General features: G+C 43.4%; 1 protein-coding gene across 2 annotated transcripts in view; it reads left to right on the forward strand.

The window, feature by feature from the left end:
* Positions 1-19,569, forward strand: part of LOC132575497 (cadherin-18-like) — a 114,878-nt gene that overhangs the window by 17,210 nt on the left and 78,099 nt on the right. Inside the window, exons 2-3 of one of the 2 annotated variants that reach the window (XM_060244306.1) lie at positions 3,297-3,484; positions 14,878-15,131. In XM_060244306.1, coding sequence (XP_060100289.1) covers positions 3,297-3,484; positions 14,878-15,131 — 442 coding nt within the window. The remainder of the gene's footprint in view (positions 1-3,296; positions 3,485-14,877; positions 15,132-19,569) is intronic. The other variant, XM_060244305.1, reaches the window with a different exon arrangement.

Below are 19,569 nucleotides of genomic sequence, written 5' to 3' on the forward strand. Positions count from 1 at the left end.
TTTGCACATACTACTGCTAAGGCAAGTCTCCCCCATCCTATAACAATGCATTGTATTTTTCCTACCTAAATGCAGAACTTTACATTTATCCCTGTTAAAATTTATTTTATTGATTTTAGCCCAGTTATCTTGCCTGTCAAGGTCATCCTGTTTCTGTCTTCATCTGTGTTTGCAACCCCTCCCAATTCAGTATCATCTGCAAATTTAATAAGCATTCCCTCTATTCCTTCATCCAAATCATTGATAAAGATGTTGAACGAAACAGTTCCCAGGACAGATCCTTGAGGCACTCCACTTGTCACTCCTCTCCAAGAGGATGAGGAACCATTCACAAGCCCTCTTTGGGTGCCATCTGTCAACCAGTTACAGATCCACCTAACGATAACAGGATCCAATCCACATTTTACCAACTTGTCAACAAGGATAGCATGTGGAACCTTCTCAGAAGCCTTCCTGAAATCAAGGTAAACAATGTCTACAGCATCCCCCCGATCTAGATGCTCAAAGCAGGGCATGGGGGGAACAAACACAGACAGTCAGCCACCAGCTGCATTTGCCTCGTCTCCACAAGAGGAAGCCCAAATATTATAAGAGGCCCTCAGGACTCCAACATTTGAACACATGGCATACAGATGGCAGTTTCATGTAGGCTAATTCATTTATTTATTGTATTTCTGTTCTGCCCTCCCCTGTGAGTGGTTCACAACAAGGATTCAACAAGGTAAAAATGTTCTAAAAACAGTTAACAATCACTTAATTTAAAACCCCAAGAACCCAAAAGATGGCAAAAACAATTTACAGAGCTCCCCAAGGATACCATATGTATGGCTAGTTGAATGGGCAGGACCACCATTAATCAGATGAAATGAAAGGGATGGGATGAGCTGGACAGCCACCACCTCAACCAAAGGCCTGACAGAGCAGCTCTGTTTTACAGGCCCTGCAGAACTGTAATATGTCCCACAGGGCCCTGATTTCGTTTGGTAGGGTGTTCTACCAGGCTGGGGCCAGGGATGAAAAAGCCCTGGGCTCTGGTTGAGGCTAAGTGGATGTCTTTGGGGCTGGGGACCACCAGAAGATACTGTTCAGAAGAGCATGTGGGGGGAATCAGTCCTGCAGCTATGATGGCCCCAGACTACAAAGGGCTTTGAAAGTTAGGACCATAACCTTGAAACTTATCCAGCACTCAACTGGTAACTAATGCAGCTGGCAAAACACTGGCTGCATGTATGTCCGCACAGACAACCTAGTCAGCAGGCTGTCAAGTCTGTGTAAAACTCTGGTCAAGTCTGTATCTAACTTTGGCTCAGGCAAAGAGCATCCTGGGTAGAAAGCCAAACTGTATTCAGTTGCTGCTAGCTTAAACTCTCCCTACCCCCCTCCTTCCCTTTGTTATGTAGTATTGCTTTGAAATGGGAATATGTGAAAGCTTTATCTGTGCCTTCTCAGGCTTGGCTCAGGGGGAGTCTGGAGCCCGCGACGCTCAAGGCCAAAGCAGGCCTGAGAACGAATTGGTAACATCGATGTGTGAATGTGCCCTGCATAGTCCCCCCTCCCTGAAGAATCCCTTTAAAGTGTACCTATATGATGGCATTCTATTGTATGATCTTTAGTCTTTCAATCTTAGCCTTGTCGAAGACAACAGTATCAATAAACTAGTTATTTTGTTTCAACAACGACTCGTTATTGAATCTGCCGACTTGACACAGGCACACCACTGCATTTTAAAATAATTTCTAGAAATGTATATTTGCCACCACTGTGGTTATAATTTTGTATTGTATGTTCTCTCTTTTCTCAATTTTACTTCGTTGTTGGATTTTAAGGTTTTTTTTTCCTTTTCTTTCTGTGCGTGTTTGCAAGAAAAAAAAATAAAATGGGGAGAAAATTTATGGAAATGGCTATCAGATTGTTTTCTTTAAACCGCTAATGTTAACTCCATTACTACATAATCTAAGCAAAGTTTTTTTTTAACATGGCAAGCAATATGAATCTGATTTCTGTTTTTCAAACATGCATAATTCAGGACAGCCAGAAACCTTTATGTGACTTCTAATTCACTTATGAAGTTTTCAGCCAGAAGCTATTGTAAACACCAGTAGTTTAGATGGCTTTCAGAAAGACGGGAAGGCCCATCAGGTGGCACTTAGCCATGATAATAAAACAGAATCTTAATGATTAAATAATAATAATAAAAGGCATTAAACATTAGCTGTTGAAGACAAAAAAGCAGCTGGGGGGTAGGTGTCTGTAAATCTTGTTGTGGGACTTCCCAGATGTATCTGGCCAGATAGCCAGCGACTAGACTAGATAGCCTGATGTAGAATTCTTGTTTGTTTGTTTGTTTATGTTCAATTTCTGTTCCATCCTCCCCACAAGCAAGCTCAGGGCAGATCACAAGAAGGTTCTAAAACATTAATAAATAGTTAAAACAGTTTAAAACCACATTTTTTTAAAAAGGCACAGGTTGCACTATTGACTTCTGTGCCTAGTTTCCAAGCTGGTGCCACTGAGTCTCTGAGGTTTCTTAAATCTGGGCCATGCAGAGATGGCAAGCTTCTGCAGGGGAGGCTGGGTTTTTATTGGTAATAAGTCCCGCAGGGCCCTGCTCTCAGATGGGAGCATGTTCCGCCAGCATGGAAAACGGAGAGGGGTTACATTCCCTGAATGTTTCCTGCATGGATGCAGGAATGCATCTCTGTCTAACCACTGGGAGGGGGAAAGGGTGGGTGGGTGGTTGACAGGGCAGGGTGGCTAGAGCAGCAGGCAGGGGAGTGGCGGGGGGAGGATAAAGCACTGCCAATCCCCACCATATGAGCCAGACAGACAAGGAGCTGCTGCCCCCGCAGCTTGAGGGGGGGGGACTGACATGACCAGCAGGTACCAACAGCACTTCAGCTGGGCAGGTTGCTAGTAAGCGGCTGCCCTGCCAGCCAAGGGGGACAGAAGAGGTTTGTGTGGCTAGTAGGAGGATGAGGTGGCAGAGGGGTCAGTTTGAAGGGGGAAAGGAGCAGCAGGAAGGCCAAGGGAAAGATGGCAACCAGTATTGGGTTATGGGGAGGAAAAGAAATAGAGTGTGGGAGGGGAAAAGGTAGCACTGGGAGCAGATAAAGCTGACTGAAGGTGGGTGTCAGAAGCCAAAGGACAAAGAAGGGGCTAATGCAGGAATTTTCCTGACAGTTTCTCATGGGCCCCCACTTCTTTGGTAAGTTATACTGAACTCATGACTCATGTTTGACTCTGAAATTCTCCCACAGTAGAAGAATGAGAAACATTTCTTTGATTATATTTTCCAGAACATTATCAGTTGTATGTTCCTGAGTCGGCACAAGTTGGCTCGGCAGTGGGCAAAATCAAGGCCAACGACGCAGACGCTGGGTCGAATGCAGATATGAAATACACAATTATAAATGGGGATGGCTCTGGAGTCTTTGCCATATCAACTGACAAGGAAACACGAGAAGGCATTATCTCCCTGAAGAAGGTAAGCGCAAAAGAGCAAGGAATAAGGAATGCTGAGCCTTCCACACCACTTTACCTCCCAGTGGTTTCTTTTCCCAAACCCTTCCCCCCCCTTCAACTGACTTCTGGTACCAGAAGTGCCTCAACTAGGAGAAAAGCACTCGGAAAAAGAAACTGCTGGGAAGTAAGCCTTGGGTTCTTTGCTCCGCACCTGCAGGGCTTTTTTGTTTTTAAGACAAGACAGCGCTTTTAAGCCCTTCATTCTACATGACTGGAGCAGTTTCATGCGCTATCACACATTTCAGTTTCAATCTTACATTTTTTTTCAAGTGCCGCTAAATTTGGTGAACATTTTTTAATCAGCAGGCACAGAACATGCTTTCAAATCACCACCATAAAGTACCATATTTGAATAATGTACCATAATGACACAGTAGCTGCAGAAACAAGGAATTGCACCGGCACCCTACTTTTCAGGGAACTTTGGGCTTTTCCATGTTCACGTGTGTTCCTGTTGCTCCGGGGCAGGGGTCTGTTCTGCAAAAGTTTTGCTCCCTCTAGTGGTCAATTTGATATTGCATTGCTTTCCATCCAGCATAAAAACCTGTGGGTTAAATCTGCAGGGCAATATGCCAGACATAAAGTGATGTAATATTGAATCAACCACTAGAGGAATCAAAGCATGTGTGGAATAGAATGTGAAATAACCCTGCCAGTTGAAATGATTCTCATACACAGTTTGGGCTCATTTAAAAAAAAAAATCCACTGAACCTCCCCTATGAGAGAAAGAAGAGGTTTTCTGGCATGATTGACTTCTGCCTGGACAGTTAGATAGATGCTACATGCAAAAGTGCTTCACATAGAGAAAGATACCCAAACGGTTCTCTGCTTCAATGAATTAAATACTATCTGAACCTAATATGTCAAAAACGGGTAGAGACCCACTCCCCAAAACGTATATTCTGTTCCCTGTTCTGACTCATACAGAAACTTTAGTTCTTTGTGGGATAAAATTTGAGAGCCCCGCCTTCCTGAAAGCAACAGTTCTATTACTTTTCTCTGTTGCTAAATAATTATAGTTCCTCATGCATTGATGTAAATGTGCTAAATTGCACTGTCCATTTGTACTGTTGCTGATGTTTGGTAGATGTAGCAACAACTTCGGAATCGTTATGTTTCCAAACCATGTGAATCTTCGTGTCAGAAATCTCTCCTGTAGTAAGGAGAACTTGGAGTAATTCTGCACATTGATTGAAGACTGGAACTTCTTATGTATCCAGGGTCAGAACATCAAAAATCTCACTTGGGTCACTAGATCAGCTGAAATAGTGCTATTTTCTTTCTTTTTTTAAGCCTGAGGAGAAAATGGAAGTCTAGTATTGAGGAAAATGTAGCCCACTCTACAAACAGTTGTGCTAATGCTACCAATTGTTCCTGCGCTATAAAGTGGGGAATGAATGATCATTTTCCCACCTTCTTTTATCCTCACAACCAAGCACACACAACTTGTTCTTCTATCACCACACAAAATACCAGGTGAGGTAAATCACTTAAACACTTTAACACAAAAGTGTGGATGGTTGTGTTGGGCTGATATTACTGTTTGGTTAAGCAAAAAATAAGCACTTCAGCAAGGTTTCAACTGGCATCTTGAGTATATAGAACTGACTTGAAAGGGAAGTGTCAAAGTTCTCCAAGAGAAGGGATACAGTGATCATGGGAGATTTCAATTAGCCAGACATCTGTTGGAAGTCCAACTCTGCTAAAAATGAAGAATCAAATAGATTCCTGATTTGTCTTGCTGACAACTTCCTTTTCCAGAAAGTGAAGAAGGAAACAAGGGGATCTGCTATCTTAGATTTGATTCTCACCAACAAGGAAGAATTGATTGAAGAAGTGGAAATAGTGGGCACCCTGGGCAGTAGTGACCATGTGATTTTGGAATTTACAGTCTTAGGGAAGGGAAAAGCTATATGTAGGGGTTATTGTCTTATTGTATGCTGCATGGTCCAGAATTGATCAAGATAGGTGTAAGGTCACACCTACTCTGCACACTTAACTCTTGGCACATAGGCTCTGGCCTTACACCTATCTTGATCAATTCTGGACCATGCGGCATACAATAAGACACTGGATGCAATATGTATGCCTTTGATTAAGACATAAGGCTGCAGAATAAGAGGCCTCAAGAATATCTCTAAGTCTTTGTCACTTCATTAAATTTCCTTGTGGTCCAGCATTGGTCTATTGTTTTATTCTATTCTGTATTATGAGCCAATATGTGTACTTCCCTTTCTGACCTCTGAAGAAGATCGGTCTAGGTCGAAAGGCGTCAGGTCTAGTTGAGCGGGTTCCCATTGTGGTTTTATGGTTGTACATAGGATAGAGGCTTGTGATGGGCCCTTAAATGGTTTTAGCTTTCTACAATAAATACATGTATGTTGGTTTATGATTTATTTTACACTTTGTTTTTAATGTTTGGCCCTTTAATTGCATGTTATTTTCAGTGTCACTTCCACAGACTGGCTAGAAAGTTTCATTTTTAATTAAAGGAATATATAAGTACAATGAACTTGTATCCTTTTTCTAAAAAAAATAACATCAAAAAGATAAAATATACCAATACTGGTTATCCAGATCTGCTGTCCAGACTGGTGAAAATGACTGAAAGGGTGAAAGGACTCTGTTCTGGATAGGCTGATTCAGAATTTGTTATTCAGTTCCTTTCCTTGCCTGTGAATCTTAGGAAACTACCAGTATTGTTCTTTGAGTGATTCCCAACAAAGCAGGCCCCAAATAGCAAGAATGACTTGTTCTTAACATTGAACAAATCATAACTTTCCTTCTTTCTGAAGAACTGAAGCAGGAGACACTTTTTTGTTGGTTGTTTTTTTAACTGTCAACGAATTTCCTTCTCGGGGCCTTTTTCCTGCCGAGCCGATCTGAGGCAGAGGTGAGGGCTCCCAGAGACTGCATTTGCTGAGGACTCTTCCCAATTAACCCAGGCTCTGTGATAAGTTTCTATTGATTTTACATCACTATTAATGCTCTTGAATAGTTCGGGGACATTTGTGGTCATCAGGCAAATTTGTCCAAAGCTTCTGTTCCACTTGACCTGGGTTGCTTCTTAGATACTCCCTCTTCTTCATAAGTACTCCTCCTCTTAGGTACTCTTCTCAGGTGCTCCCTCTTCTTTTCTCTCCATTCCTCAGTTTTGTTCCATATTTAGAGTTCCAGATTCCAGCTTGTGGGATGGGGCTGCCCAGTGATGGGGAAGACAATAGGCCACTATTATTATTCATGTACAGATGGGAAATTGAGGCACAGAGATTTGTCAAAGCCACTTGGTTGTAATTTAGGCTTCCCAGGTGCAAGGACAAAAGTTGGCTACTCAGCACCACTTATTGTTTATTAAAAACATATGTATACGTAAACATGTGTAGATTGCCAGCAAATTTAAGATGGCTATAAACAAATAAAGAGGGATGTGTGTTTTGGATATAGCTGGTTCTAGTATTGACTCAAAATACCTTACTGGTATTTTCTGAAAATATTTGGCGTTTTCTGGGATACTAGGAAATGGGTCCAGAAAAGTCCTGGAAATATTTGGGAGTTACTGAGAATATCAGAAGCCAGTGTTTTAACAACCAGGATTGTTTTTTGTTTTTGTTTTTTTTTTGGGGGGGGGAGGTGGGGGTTCTGATCTCTCTTGTCCCCATCTTTTTTCCTTACCTTGGTTTCATTTTGCTAGGTTGATTTGGCTTAGATTCTCAGCTTTGAAATTCATTCTTTGGGGTTACAACATTGTGTCCTTAGAGTGAGTTGGTTTGTATTGGGTTTGTGTTTTCTTTATTTTGACATTGCCATGGATTCTCAAGTTATACATTGACTCTGAATCTCTAATGTTACATTTGTCAGGATGGGAGCAATGTTGCTACTTGGTTTTGCTTGGACGATGTTCTGGTTTGACATTGCTGTGGATTCTCAGGGTGTACATTTGTTGCACTGGTTTATCACATACCCATGCTTTTGCTGGGATTCCTTGTTTCTGGATTGGTCCTTTGGGCTTGTTGGTTCTATCTGCTTTGAGAGGCTTTTTTGCCAGGGGTTGCTTCAGTGTTTGGTTTAGGGTTGTCAGGTCCAACTCAGGAAATACCTGGGGACTTTGCGAGTGGAACCAGGAGATTTTCCCATTCAATAAATAAATAAAACACAGTTCCCCTGAATACAGTTCAGTTCCCCTGAATCTTCATTTCCTCATCCCCCCTCTCCTTTTGCCTACCCTGGAAGCTGCACTTCTACTAAATGAAAGTGAAATTTGTCATACCCCCACAAGTTCCCTTGTCAGGCTTTGGAAGCATTTCCAAATATGGCTTTATTAAGGCACACACACACTCACAATGCAGCCAAAGGAAACACATTTTGCAAGCCCGCACTTTTGTGATCTCACTGGGGCAATGTTATTAATCACTTTGCTCACAGAGTTGCTGAATGCAACAACCTGCTATATTTTAACCAGCTTCTTCAGACTAGCAAGTGAATTCAAAACAGAGGGGCTGTGCTCTCTGCTTTTTCACACACTCACCGGGAAGAGTCATGTGTCTCCTGCTTGCCCCACTCCATGCAGCTTTCCTCCTGCTGAGATTTAAAGGCACACACATCTTCTAAAAAACAAGCAGTTGCAAGCTGTTTCTAAACTTGCCCAGATTTTAAAGGAACATCATGGCTGTTGGGGCAGGGCTTTCCCCTGCTGACCAGCTGGCTGGTGGCAGGGAGGAGCCTGCAAAACTGGGGGATCCCCCCACTGGGACCAGAGGACTGGCAAGCCTAGTTTGGTTACTCTTTGCCTAGGCAAAGCTTGGCATTCCTACTCATGCAGGAAACAGTGGAGGATGGCTGGGGGCACCTTGTTTAGGGGCCCATATTAAGACAGGCACCGGCAGCTCTGCTGCAATTTTGACACAGTTTGCTTAAGGAACAGACCTTCCTGCCTTCTGTAAAGATTCACCACAGAGAATAATGGGGCCAAAGAAGAAGAGAAGGAAATTGGATTTAGCCCCTTTCCAGTGCCTTGCTGTCTTTGGATTTTTCCAGACGCTGCAGGGTTTTTTTTTTTTTTTTGGTTTTTTTTTTTGGGGGGGGGGGGGTTCTGACATAAGGAATGTTTTTTTTTTTTTCCCCTGACATAAGGAATAGGGAAGGGATTGTTATTAATTGTTATTTATTGTTGATCCGGTTTATTGTTTTATCTTGCTGGTTTTATGATGTAAGTCACCCTGAATCCATTTTAGGGGTAGGGCAGGGTATAAATTGAATAAATAAAATGAATTAAATTTATACCCCGCCCCTCACTTGGAGTCTCAGAGCAAATTACAGTCTCCTTTCCCTTCCCCTCCCCACAACAGACGCCCTGTGAGGTAGGCAGTGCTGAAAGAGCTCTGAGACAACTGCCTTTGAGAGAACAGCTCTGAGAGAACTGGAACTGACCCAAGGTCACATCAGCAGCTTCATGTGGAGGAGGAGTGGGGAATCAAACCTGGTTCTTCAGGTTAGAGCCAGTTTGGTGTAGTGGTTAAGTGTGCGGACTCTTATCTGGGAGAACCGGGTTTGATTCCCCACTCCTCCACTTGCACCTGCTGGCATGGCCTTGGGTCAGCCATAGCTTTGACAGAGGTTGTCCTTGAAAGGGCAGCTGCTGTGAGAGCCCTCTCCAGCCCCACCCACCTCACAGGGTGTCTGTTGTGGGGGAGGAAGGTAAAGGAGATTGTGAGCCGCTCTGAGACTCTTCGGAGTGGAGGGCGGGATATAAATCCAATATCTTCTTCTTCTTCATCTCTTAACCACTACATCAAACGTCAGAATCCTGAAATTGGTATTTGGAACCCTGATAACTGGAATTATTTTTTGACTCCCTGATGTCCAGATCCAAAGATACCATTTTTTTCAAGCTGCACATTTTTCAAAATCCCACACTATAAATCCCATGTTGTAAGACTATCATGATAATACGAAAATCCTTCTACCTTCTGACATCTTCACACTTCCATGACACCAAATTTCAGTTGCATTGTCTGCACAAACTGCTCTTTTCAAGCAAGGCAGTATGTCCTGCTCTCTTCTCTTTGCCCTGAGTCTTGTTCTGTAACTGCCCAAACTGCAGGAGAGATGGGTTTGTTGGTCCCTGCTTCTATTTCCCTATCTCTTTAGGTCTACCTCAACCAGCATATTCAGAATCTTTCACAAGCTGCAGGCAGGCTTCCATCATGGAGAGGGGCAAATATAGCCTAAGGTCGAATTTCTGCTTGTATTCTCCCATCTCTGCCTTTGGTCCAATCAGGGATTCTCACTGGTCTGATCCAACAAGGCTGTTATGTTCTTATGAAGGCCTCAGCCTCTATGCCCTGTTGTTGGCCCTCCAGAGGAAATGATTGGCTAATGTGTGAGACAGGATGCTGGACTAAATGGAGTAATCCTGCAGGATTTATGAAGGCCTTGGCCTCTTTGCCATGTTGTTGGCCATCCGGAGGGACTGATTGGCTTCTGTGTGAGACTGGATGCTCTACTAGGTAGACTATTCATCTGATCCAGCTCTTCTGATGTTCTTATGAACATCTATATGCCCTGTTGTTGGTTGTCCAGAAGAACTGGCTGGCCACTGTGTGAGGCAGGATGCTAGACTAGATGGATAGGTCTTTCCTATCAAGCAGGACTCTTTGTCTAGTCGGCTGACTCAATAACGAGGCCTTGTTGATACAAAGTTTCTAGTTTATTGATATCATTGTTCTCGACTACAAGGAAATTGAAAGACTGAGGATCATACAGTAAAGTGTAATCATATAAGGTATACTTCAAAGGGATTCTTTAGGGAGGGGGTGCTATGCAGGGCACATTCACACATTGATGTTACAAATTCGTTCTCAGGCCTGTTGTGGCCTTGGGCATATCGTCCCCCCCCCCCCGGTGCCCAGCCTGAGAAGGCACCATAATCTCTTTCACATATTCCCATTTCAAAGCAAAACTACATAACAAAGGGAGGGAGGGGGGAAAGGAGAGTTCGAGCTAGCAGCATTGGTATACAGTGTGGCTTTTACCCAGAATGCTCCCCCCCTGAACCAAAGATGACATACAGGCTTGACCAGAGTTGAAGCAGACTTGACACTCTTCTTATATTCTTATGAATAGAACTCTCATGAAGTGGTTCAGAAACACCGTAAATAGATCAAGGATCCTGCTTGATAGGAAAGTGGATAAGCTCTTCTGGCTGGCTGTCTCTAACAGGCACACTCATCTTGATTCCCCTCACTGCCAATCCCATCTCCCTTTGCAAGGGAAAATTAAACATAACCAAGAGGTAGCACAGTAATTTCTAACCATTCCTGAGTGACAGGAATAATTCTTTCCCAGATGCACAAAATGCTTATCGTACTTATAAATACTGGATGTTTTGGGGAGTCCAATTTCACTTACTACATTTCTGGCTGCACATCACTAAAAATAGTTATTTTTGTCTTCCCAGCTGTAGACCTAAGAGATTTGACAGTTCAAGAGTAATTTGCTTTTAAATATATTGAAATGAAGTAGTATTGCTGGTTGAGCCAGTGTTAAATAGAAGCTCCAGGAGTCTTTTCCATTTTTCAGATAAGGGCTTTTTAAACTGTCTCATTTTGTCTCAGAATAAATATGTTCATTTATTGGATCCAGTCCATTGGCAGACACAATAAGAGTAATAATTGAGAACAGACACACAAATACACACACCAGTTACATTGATTAAATCTTCCATATCACACTATAACCCTAAGCATATGAGCCCCAGCATAACCCCATATGAGCCCCAGAGAGCGCTGAGGTCAGCTGGAAAAAACCAGTTGAATATCCCTGGGCCAAGGGAGGCCAGATTGAAGGCCACCCGGGATCGGGCCTTCTCTATTGCTGCTCCACTGCTGTGGAATCAACTCCCGGAGGAGGTACGGGCCCTACGATGCATAGATCAATTCCGTAGGGCCTGTAAGACCCACCTCTTCAAAATAGCCTTCAACTAACGACAAGCCAGGAAGTGCCGTTGAAAATGCTTTTACTTACTGAATTCTATTGAAGATCTAATGTTATAGCACTTTATTGTTAATGTTAATTTTAATAATCTGTAATCTGTTTTAACTATGATTTTATAAGTATAATTGTTGTGTAATATATTTTATGTTGTGAGCCGCCCTGAGCCTGCCTTGGCGGGGAGGGCGGGATAGAAATAAAAAGTTATTATTATTATTATTATTAAGCAACCAAATTTCCAGGAAATCCCTATGCTTAGATTTCAGGTATGAATGCAATTCTAGAACTGAGGGGCATCCACCAAGAACAATGCTATATACCCTTCTAATCTTAATTTGCTGTACAGATAGTAATCAAAGAGTACATAAAGTTGAACACATGAAGTTGCCTTATACTGAATCAGACCCTTGCTCCATCAAGGTCAGTGTTGTCTACTCATACTGGCATGGGCTCTCCAGGGTCTTTCACATCACCTCCTGCCTGGTCCTTTTATAACTGGATCGCCAGGGATTAAACCTGGAGCCTTCTTCATGATGAGCAGATGCTCTCCCAGTGAGCCTTAAATTGTGAAGATGCATATGGTGGCCTTCTTGAACCATCAGGTTCTTTGTAAGACATTAACCATGCCTTGGTCAAAACCAAGAACTCAAGAATATGCATATGTACAGTTTTATTCAAAAGTGACCATTCCACTACAAACTACTATAACCAATAACCTCTACTGTTCCTTAATTTCAGTTTACATTCAGTTGCTTTATCTGTGAGCCAGGGCCTAACGTCTTGGCATTTTCCAGCTCTCCCATTGGCTGTAGTGCTTACCACATCAGCCATTGGTCATTGAACTTCTAGCCCCAGGACATTGGGTTACTGGGGAAACTGCTAGGCAGTAGCTGTTGCTAGGCAACCAGGTTTTCTTCTGTCAGTAAAATACAACCAACCTTGGTTCTCTCACTAAAAGGTGGGGGGAGGCCCTTCCTAGGCCTCTTTTGCCCTTTAAGGGAGAACTCATTGGGGCAGTCATCACTAAGTTTGCCAGTTCCAGGTTGGTGGGAAATTCCTGGAGATTTTGTGGTGGAGTTTGAGGAGGGCGCAGGGTTTGGGAAGGGGAGAGGTCTCAGCTGAATAGAATGCCACAGTGTGTACCCTCCAAAGCAGTTATTTTTTCTGGGGGGAAAGGTCTAGTGTCTGGAGTTCAGTTGTGATACCAGGAGATCTTCAGGCTCCACCTGGAGGTTGGCTACCCTAGGCCTGGCTGCTTGCTTCTGTTCAGCAGCAGCCCCCCCCCCCCCATAACAGCCAGTGTGGCATAGGAGTTAGCTGTTCAAAGCAGGGTCTGCCAGCCCCAGGTTCTTGCTGACTGGGTGATTTCAGACCAGCCAGACTTTCAGCCTAATGTACCTGTTGTGCAGATAAAAAGGAGGGCAAGAAAATGATGTAATCTGCTTTGGTCCCACCCCGCTGTGGAGAAAGGCTGTCCTTTTCCTAGGTAGAGGCTGTAGGGTGGGGAGTGGCAATTGAATGCTGAAGTCAGAGGGGCAGATAAAGAGAAGGAGATAGGGTTGCCAACTCCAGAGTGGAAAATCCCTAGGGATTTGAGGGGTGGAGCCTAGAGAGAGTGGGGTTTGAGGAGGGGTGGGATGAGACAAGTACAATGCCATAGACTCCACCCTCCAGACCAGACATTTTCTCCTGGGGAACCATTGTTACCAATCTCCAGGTGTGAGCTGGAGAACACTCAGAATTATAGCTGCTCTCCAGATGGCAGAGATGACTTCCCTTGGAGTAAATGTCTGCTTTGAAGGTGCACTCTGTCATTATACCCTGGTGAGGTTGCTTCCCTCCTGCTTTGGTCCATACTGTGATTTTGGACCGCTCACAGACTTACAGTCTAACCTACCCCACAGGGTTATTGTGCAGATCAAAAGGGGGAGAGGAGAATGATGTGAGCTGCTTTGGTTCACACTGTGGAGAAAGACTGTACTTTTCCTAGATAAAGGCTGAAGGGAGGGAAGAGAGGATGGAAAGCTAAAGTCAGATCAATTCCCCTACAGATAACAGCCACCTTGGGTGGGTAGGAAGACGCCAAGGTTGGGGGGAGTGAATGCTTTCAGTTGGGTAGGTGGGCAGGAAGTCAGCAAGAATGGGGGGGGGGCACCACTCACAGCCTCTTTATAGAGCCCATTGTATTTTCCATCACAATGGGCCTTATTCATAGTTTTACCATAAATGCAGCCAGTTCATTGATTCTAAGAGTCATATACAGTTTCAAACAAAGGAGGCAGGAAAGTAGTGGGGAGTCTTGCTATAACCCAACTTAGAGGGTTGCTGTGAGAATAAAGGGGGAGGCACATTCATCATCTCGACTCCTTGCAGCCGCGTCCTTCATGGGGTGGGACCTTCATATGGATCACAGGTGTTGGATTATGAGCCCAAGAAGAGCTGCTGTTGTTGCTATTATGTTGAAAAGACAGGGTTTAGAGTGACCGTCATGTAAATCCTACATAACAATCTCCAAGGGACAATTTCTGCGGGTTTATTTTTGGGTTGTTTTTTTTTTTTTAGGGGGGGGGGGGTTAAGACTGTAATATTGAAATATGGCCCCGGGTGCTATCTGCTGGCTTCATTGGGAAAGAAAGATGCTTTTCTATCAGATACAGACAGTTATTCCTGACTATAACATTGAGGCTAAAACACTTTAATGCAATTCACATCAGACTGCTCTCAGTAATGATCTAGAAGGGCCAACTAGTACAAAGCACTACAGGCTGCCTTCCAAATGGGGTGGGGGATTGAGAGCATGCTGCATCATGGTCTCCTGGCTGCTTTGTCTCCCTGTTTTCTCCTGAGCTCAGTTCAAGTCACCAGGGACAACCTACAGGACTCTAAATGGCCTTTACCCAGCATGTCTGAAAAACGTACTCCATTCTTACATGCCATTATGGGTTTTAACCTTGAGCAGGAATTGCCTTAAACGACATCTGTGAATCAAGGACGGAATGCAAGGGTGCCAGACGGGTATTCTTGATGCTTCTCTCAGCTCTGGAATTCCTTTTCCCTAGAGATTTGCCCAAACTTGAGTCCATAGGGGGTGGGAGTCTCCTGAAAGACTCTTTCTCCCTTGACTTTAAGCGGCTTTTGGTGGCCAGGGATAGGATGGGTTAGGTCCACAGCGCTATCAAGAATGGCCTGTGGGAGAGCCTGACACACAGGCTCTGCAGACTGTATAATGAGAACAACACTGCCAGTAGCAAGCCCACCTCATATAAGGTGGAGAAATAATGCAAATAAGGTGGGGAAATAATGCATTTTTAGATCACTAAGCCCAGACGCACAATAGTAATACTAAATTTCTTTTCTTCCCACAGCCACTCAACTATGAAAAAAAGAAATCCTATACTCTTAATATAGAAGGAGCAAATACCCACCTCGATTTCCGCTTCTCACACTTAGGACCTTTTAAAGATGTAACTATGTTGAAGATTAGTGTTGGCGATGTGGATGAGCCACCAGTGTTCACTTTGCCTTCCTATGTCATGGACGTTTATGAGAATGCCAAGATTGGGACCATTGTGGGCACCGTAACAGCACAAGATCCAGACAGTACTAACAACATAGTAAGGTATGGGTGCACTGAGAAATCTTCATTTTACCTCCTCAGATACCTAACAGCCCCTCACCTTATGAGGCCATTTGTTTCAGCTCGCCTTCATGCCATCCCCTCCAAAGTATTACAGGGCAGATTTAATCATATTCCATATTCAGATCATCTCTGCTCTTGCAGTCAGAGTAAAATTGACACTCTGTCTCACAAATTATTGGAATGTTGTCTTTTGTACTGTTTATAGGAACCATTGGATCTCACTGCTTTTAATACACTCCTTGTTTAATAAACTTCATGGGGATAGCGTTTCCTCTCTAATGCTTGACAGAGACCCGAACACAGCCTACTCGGTTGCTAAATTTCTGTCTAGCATACTTTGCTTTAATAAAGAACATATTATTCTTTTAGTCCTTGCTCAAGATTATCTGATCATAGGAGCTAAGGAAAGGAAAGGAAAATCATCACTGGGCTGGAAGAACAAGGGAAGTGGGAGCAAAAAAGGAAAGGACCAGATTTGTGTTCTGTAAATATTTGTGTTTTAAAATATGAGAAAATTTGGTGCGAATGCCAATTATTGCTGTTGAAGCTTTTGTTAGAGTTGGGCTATAAGAGTCAGCTTTTCATTTTCATTCACGTTCACAAGAAGGTACGGTTCAAAAACATAAGGTCAAAAGTCTTTTTTTTAAAAATAATCCATAGAATGAATGGGCCTTTGCCACCCCAGTAAATATTAGCGATAAATGTCAAATAGGAAAAGCATTCACTATTTCATATCACCAATTAAAAGGATAGTAGGTAGTGAGATGTTTGCTTGAACCTCTAGAGACCTTCTACATCAGAGCAGGTGTTTTCGGATTATAGTGGTCTGTCTCAGCATGGTGTGGTCTGTCTCAGCGTGGTGTGGCTTCATATAGTTTGTTATGGAGGAGGGAGAATAAGAATACACCCACCCTGCAGCACACAGCTTTTTAACATTTTTTTTAATTAGGTATTATTACCATCAATACCTATTTCTTAATAATGTCCAGAGAGAGCTAAAATTGTAAAGCTGTTTTCTTGGTGTGTTTTTCTCTTAACATTCTCTGGAACACCATTGACATGGTGAGCAAACAGCTGGAATAAACAGGAGCCATTCAGTCCTGTGGAAGGATACAGCTGTGTATCCCATGTGACCTTTGGAGTGGGGGCTCAAACTTCTCCTTGTCCCAGGAGTGGAACAGGTTTTGCTCCTCTCTGAAATTGTGTTTCCAGTTGTACCCAGTTTCCTTTGCCCATTACTCTCATTTCAGTAGAGGAGCCAAGCATATCTATATGGGGAGGGATGGTAGGTCAGTGGTAGAGCATCTGCTTGGTAAGCAGAAGGTCCCAGGTTCAATCCCTGGCATCTCCAAAAAAGGGTCCAGACAAGTAGGCGTGAAAAACCTCAGCTTGAGACCATGGAGAGCCGCTGCTAATCTGAGTAGACAATACTGACTTCGATGGACCCAGGGTCTGATTCAGTAGAAGGCAGCTTCATATGTTCAAATGATGAGTATCAGTGGAGAGGGTAGGGTCAACATTGGGTGACTCGTGCCCAACAATTTGCGCTGAAGTGTACGATAGATAAAATGTGCCATATCCAAATACGGACACTGACAGTTTAGACCAAAACACTAAGGATAAGGTGGCAGCCAGATGCCACAAAGCACTGAAATAACATCAGTGTTACAAAAGTCTGACTGGTGGAGTTACTTAACATATCAAACATTTAAAATATTAAGCTTCCACCTCTGTGTCTTTGCCTTTGCACACAGGGAAATATAGTCCTTCCCCTGTTTAGATCAAGCCCAGCTTTGTGTCGTTTGTGGAGTAGGAGTTGTTGGTTGTTTTTCAAGTTGAAAATTGTGTTTGTTTATTACTGAGAATGAAGTAGAAAGCGGGAAGGGAAGATCTTTCTTTGAAAATGTGTTGCTGTTTTTAAAAGTGAGAGGTAAACAATCTCTTAGATAGGGTTAGAGAAAACATTTTTAGCAAAAAGACACTAAATCCTATATGGGTGTGTGTTGCAAGAGACTAATCATTTTTATTACGTAATATGTTCCTTTTATTTATTTCCGTATTGATTTATTCATACCGTGCTTTTCACCCCAGTGGGGACCCAAAGCAACCCACATTGTCCTTCTCTCCTCCAACTGGTCCTCAAAACAACCCAGCAAGGTAAGTTAGGCTGAGAACATGGGCCTGCCCCAAGGTCACCCAGCGAACTTCCACGTCAGAGTGGAGAATTCAGACCTTGGCTTTTGTGCTGGAATTCACCAGATTTGTTGTCTAACCAAAGAGAGATAACCGGGTAACAAGTTTAATGATTTATTTGCCAGGAATATGTTTAAAACAAGTTTTAAAAATTATTTGCCAGAAACAACTCTGCAAAGTGGAATCACAAATTACAGGAGTGTTCCCTTCAGTTATACTCTTAGTTACATAGCATTAGGCATGTACAAAAGCTGTAGCCTGATCTGAAATGTAAGACTTCAGAGTACATTTCAACTGCAGGCCCTACACATTCCAATAGGCGTTTGCACAAACTAACATCTTTGGTGCCTGCTACAGTCTCCTGGAATTTCTTAGCTAACTCCCCTACAAGCTTCTCTCAGCACTCATCAGAAGCTCTTGTGGCCTCTACTTTTGCCAGCAGAGGCCCACTTAGAATCATAGAGTTGGAAGGGACCTCCAGGGTCATCTAGTCCAACCCCCTGCACAATGCAGGAAACTCACAAACACCACCCCCTAAACTCACAGGATCGTCATTGCTGTCAGATGGCCATCTAGCCTCTGTTTAAAAACCTCCAAGGAAGGAGAGTCCACTGTCAAGCGCCAATATTTCTCAATAACCAGTCCCCTGGTTTAAATCAAAAGTAAGTTTATTGTTAGAAACTCAGGAGCTGTACCAAGGACACAAGCCTTGGGAGTAATGATCTACAAACAGTTACACAGTTGCTATATAGGATATCATCAAAGGTTACCATATAGATGAATACTTGAGTAACGGGTTCAAAAGTTACTAAACACCTATTTTATTACTAAGGAATTTTAGACTATTGGAAACATCAAACATTCTCACACTACTCTGGGAAGAGATAAGGGTTGTCTGAGTGAACCTGTGGGAGAGGCGACTTGAAGGTAACATCAGTCAGGCTGTAGCATAAACATCCTAGGGCCAGATGGATTTATTACTTGTGCACTGGCCATAAATAAGGGGAGAGAAAAATGGAGAGCTGGTGACCTGCTCTCTGTCTAGAAAAATGCTGTACAGAAATGAGTGCGTTTGACATCCACTACCTCCCGAGGAAGCCTGTTCCATCGAGGAATCGTTCTTCCTAATGTTGAGCTGGAAACTCTTCTGATTTAGTTTCAGCCCATTGGTTCTGGTCCTATCTTCTGGGGCTACAGAAAACAATTCCACACCATCTTCTATATGACAGCCCTTCAAGTACTTGAAGATGGTGATCATTTCACCTCTCAGTCACCTCCTCTCCAGGCTAAACATCCCCAGCTCCTTCAACCTTTCCTCATAGGACATGGTCTCCAGACCCCTCACCATCTTTGTCACCCTTCTCTGGACCCATTCCAGCTTGTCTAGATCCTTCTTAAAATGTGGTGCCCAAAACTGAACACAATGCTCAGGTGAAGCCTTACCAGAGCAGAATAAAGCAATACCATCAAGTCATGTGATCTTGATACTTGCAAAACAATTAAATATGGCTACATTAGGCTGCATTTTTATACTTCACTTTTCAGATCCTAGTCTAACACTAACCACTACATCACATGGGCAGAAACGAACTAGAAGAGACATTTCTTAATTATTTAAAAAAAACTCCAGCAGTCTCACTTTGGGGGAATCTGAAGCAATTGCTGTCAAGCACAATCCACAGCAATCTGTCGCCAGGTTACCCCTAAAGCAGGGCTGGTTGTAATTCTGTTAACTAATCTAAGAATGAAGAACAATGCCAGTGTGGCATAGTGATTAAAGTGCCTAGAAGAAGATATTGGATTTATATTCCGCCCTCCACTCCAAAGAGTCTCAGAGCGGCTCACAATCTCCTTTACGTTCCTCCCCCACAACAGACACCCTGTGAGGTGGGTGGGGCTGGAGAGGGCTCTCACAGCAGCTGCCCTTTCAAGGACAGTCTCAGAATGGCCTACAATCTCCTTTACCCTCCTCCCCCACAACAGACACCCTGTGAGGTGGGTGGGGCTGGAGAGGGCTCTCACAGCAGCTGCCCTTTCAAGGACAACCTCTGCCAGAGCTATGGCTGACCCAAGGCCATTCCAGCAGGTGCAAGTGGAGGAGTGGGGAATCAAACCCAGTTCTCCCAGATAAGAGTCCACGCACTTAACCACTACACCAAACTGGCTACTTGCAGCTGAGCCCTGTTATACAGGGGAGGGTGGGCTATAAATAAAATGAATAAAT

This window comes from Heteronotia binoei, chromosome 7, assembly GCF_032191835.1.
Source record: "Heteronotia binoei isolate CCM8104 ecotype False Entrance Well chromosome 7, APGP_CSIRO_Hbin_v1, whole genome shotgun sequence".
Taxonomy (NCBI): domain Eukaryota; kingdom Metazoa; phylum Chordata; class Lepidosauria; order Squamata; family Gekkonidae; genus Heteronotia; species Heteronotia binoei.